This window comes from Melitaea cinxia, chromosome 15, assembly GCF_905220565.1.
Source record: "Melitaea cinxia chromosome 15, ilMelCinx1.1, whole genome shotgun sequence".
In the NCBI taxonomy this organism is placed as follows: domain Eukaryota; kingdom Metazoa; phylum Arthropoda; class Insecta; order Lepidoptera; family Nymphalidae; genus Melitaea; species Melitaea cinxia.
This window is the reverse complement of record NC_059408.1, coordinates 2492437-2495852: the sequence shown is the minus strand read 5'-3', so window position 1 is coordinate 2495852 and position 3416 is coordinate 2492437. Positions and strand designations below refer to the sequence as shown.

The 3416-nt window shown below is 33.5% G+C and overlaps 1 protein-coding gene across 1 annotated transcript; it reads right to left on the bottom strand.

Annotated features, from left to right (window-relative positions):
• Nucleotides 1-752: 752 nt before the first annotated feature.
• LOC123660116 lies at nt 753-2883 on the bottom strand. The gene is made up of 2 exons (XM_045595220.1): nt 2711-2883; nt 753-1454 (listed from the first exon to the last, which is right to left on the bottom strand). Exons 1-2 carry the CDS (start codon nt 2783-2785, stop codon nt 1017-1019), a joined length of 513 nt encoding a protein of 170 aa, XP_045451176.1. The 5' UTR covers nt 2786-2883; the 3' UTR covers nt 753-1016.
• Between the last annotated feature and the right edge of the window lie 533 nt (nt 2884-3416).

The window sequence follows — 3416 nt, the reverse complement described above, 5'->3', positions numbered from 1 at the left end:
ACTCAACAATTCATCACTCATACTATACGTACTCCTTTTATTTGCAACGAAATTGAGCAAACATATTAAATATTATTTTAGTAGCTTTTAAACAATTTCAATTTTCACTTGTATCTATTAAATAACATATGAACGAATAAATAACTCAAATAAATAATTTATCGTTTAATTTATTAATTTAAATTAAATTATAATTGACATGACACATAAAGAGACAATCTGATCACCTGGATTTTTTTTTAAATATTTTTTTAGAAATAATATCAGTATATGAATGTACGTGACGATTGTCATCTAAAACGTTTCTATATTCAAAAACCGTTTCGTTTTTCAAACAGATTCAGATATAAGAATTAATAAATGAAACATTTCTCTGAAAATCTGTAAAATTTCAATTAGAAAAAATCATTTTATTTTACACAGATATTTTATTTAACTAATTGTTTGAATCAGATTTCTCAACTATAAATTAATTTAATGAAAAAAAATAATAATACTGTAACAATATACGTTTATAAGATTATAAATACAATATCTATAATTTATAACAAAACTGGACGTAGCTTCGAATTATAGAATCGATATTTAGTCAAACTATGTAATTTAAAAAATAAATATTAAATCCAAACATGACTAAAAACTCTTTTTTTTTTTAATCATAATACAGTAACTTATTAAAATTTTAATGTAATCACAGTTTTGTAATCTGTAATACTTCCTTTTTTTTAGATCTGGTTACTTATAATTTCATAAACTTTCTCGGTAGAAATAACTTACATTTCATTAAACTACATAAACTACAAGATAATATATACCCATATAGCAACAATTACAGTTGAGAAAGCCAACCAAAACAAAATTTAACAATAAAACCTTCCCTATATTTAAAAAAAACGATTCGTTTTACTTACGAACATTAGAAAAACCAATCGTTTTGGAATATAGGAACCGGGTTTAAATCAACTTAGGTCCGTTTGTATTCAGAGCCAAGTCCCGCGGTACACGTCGAAGGCTTGCTATCCCTCCTGAGTCGACATCAAAGTATCGAAAACTTCTGACCCACTTTTTTCATTCACTGATCCAAAGTAATTAGAAAAGTTGAAGATACTCGATTCCTCTCTGACGTTATCCGTCGAACCAAATTGAGCCTTATTCTTAGTGTGCATTGGTGTCACGTTTGCGCTGAACGATTTATGTGGGAGGCGTTCTGTGCTTGGTACGATTTGGTCGTTTTTGACTAGTAAATGTCGATTTTCTTCCGGATCGTATATCGTTGCTTCTCTATCGGATAAATCTTTGACTTCAGTGTAGGGATTTGTTAGGTATTCTTCGTACAGTTCGCTTTGTTCCGTCTCCTTGTTTTTTGTCTCCGCTAATTCGTTTGTGGTGTTAGCTGCCGTTGGACATAATATCGGCTGGGATTGTATCGATATGCCGATCGGCGTGGATATCATCTGAAATATAAATTATTATTAATAAAGATAATTTAAAAAGTGGAAGAGTTCAAACAAGTGTGGTGATTAAATATTGTGCGATTTATGTAAATATGTGTGGACTAAGCTCTGATCCTTCTCCTACACGGGGAAAGAGGCCTATGCCCAGTAGTGGGATATTACAGGCAGAACCGTTATATAAAATTAGCAAAATCTGATGGCACAGTTAAAGGGCCAAAAGAATGGACTAATAAAATATTGAGCTGTTCTATCCCTACTTCTATACATTTAATGAAATGGTAGGAAAGTTAAAACTGTACATTGAATATTTTTTTAAAAGAATACTTGGGGTGTGATCTACAATCGATACCGAAGCCAAAAATATAGTTTGTAGAATTTTTGTCTGTTTGTCTGTGTGTATGTCCGGGATAAACTCAAAAAGTACCGCATGGATTTACTTCAAATTTGGCACGAATATTATTAAGAAGTCGGGTCAACATATAGGCTAGATATTATCATGCTATCACCTACCGGGAACGAGCAGTGAACCTTTATTTCCTCAACGCATTCTGTAACAACATGTCTAAAATGTCTGTCTTATGTGTCTGTCAATCTAACGACGCATCTTTGAATATTGTTGTTATTATGTTAATAACCATGCTATATAAGCTAGCTTAACACTATAAAAATCACGAAATATAAGTAACTAAGCCGATAAACACAATTAAATGAATATAAGTAGACAAGACAATTTTAAAGCAGCGCCATCTATGAGATTTTTCTGTAGATATGAAATGTAAAGAAGAAACGGATAAATGAATGTTATTTTAAAAGGTATAATCGTAGGTATTTTTGGTGCTGTATAGCGTTCACGCAGACGATGTCGCGGGCAGCAGCTAGTAATATAATAAATGTGAATCTAAGTTTGTTTTATACGGTTTCACGCTAAAACTACTTAACCGATAACCATAAAACTTTATACACATATTCTTGGAGTTATTAGAAGTAACATAGGAGACTTTTTATTCAAATGACATCAATGTGAGCGAAGCCGCAGGTAAAAGTTAGTTTTTTATAAAGTGTTGCATTTATTAGATCAGAATATTTGTCAGCTTTGATTATCTAAATATTCAAATTATTCATTTAATGTTTTAAAATTTTTCTTGGCATCTCTCCTACATAGAGAAAGAGGTCTATACCCAGTAGTGAACGTTACAGACTAAATCAAAAATAACTCAAATTTATATAACAAAAACTGTGCATAGTATTAATCGTACCTCGTTTAAAGGATGTAAGAGTACAGATGACGTCAGCCCAGTCTGATCGTACAGAGGGTTTCTTATGGGCACCATGCCGCTGACCGGCTGCGTGCTAAAAGTGGGAGACACCGCTCCCGCCTTCACCTCCACAGGGGGAGATATCTGGGGGGGAGACTGACTCAAGCCGACCGGTGATTGAGCGGCCGACCTCACCAGGATATTTGGAGACTGAACCGATTGCCTCTGTATTTGGATCGGCACTGATGGAACTGATGGAACTGTCGGAACTGATGGAATGGATGGAACTATTGGAACTTGCGCACCTGTAGCCACATTTGGAACCGTGGGAGGTGGGGACTGGGTGCCGGTGGTTGGGTAGGGAGTGGGGGATGTGGTGGGTCCGACGGGCATGATGGTGGGTATTAGGGGCATGGACGGCTGCATGTGGCTCGGAATGCTCTGAGGCTTCGGGTTTTCTTTAGCTGGAACAGTAAACAAATTTTTGTATTCAAATTGCATATTAGGTATGTTCATGTTATTTTGAAGGTAACTCTAGAATTTTATGGTTTAATTAAGCAATGTAAATTGTGAGTCCAATGATTTTTTGATTAATTGTGATTAATAATGACTTATTGCTTTCATTATAAAAAAAAATAAAAAAAAAATACAAAATTTTTTATATTTCAAAATTATTTTTAAAACGAGTCTCACGTTAATCTCGCTT

Coding starts and splice junctions, on each gene's coding strand:
- LOC123660116 (XM_045595220.1), bottom strand. CDS start 2,785: ATGGTGCCCATAAGAAACCCTCTGTACGATCAGACTGGGCTGACGTCA. Junction 1,455..2,710: donor TCTTACATCCTTTAAACGAG/GTACGATTAATA, acceptor TTTATATTTCAG/ATGATATCCACGCCGATCGG.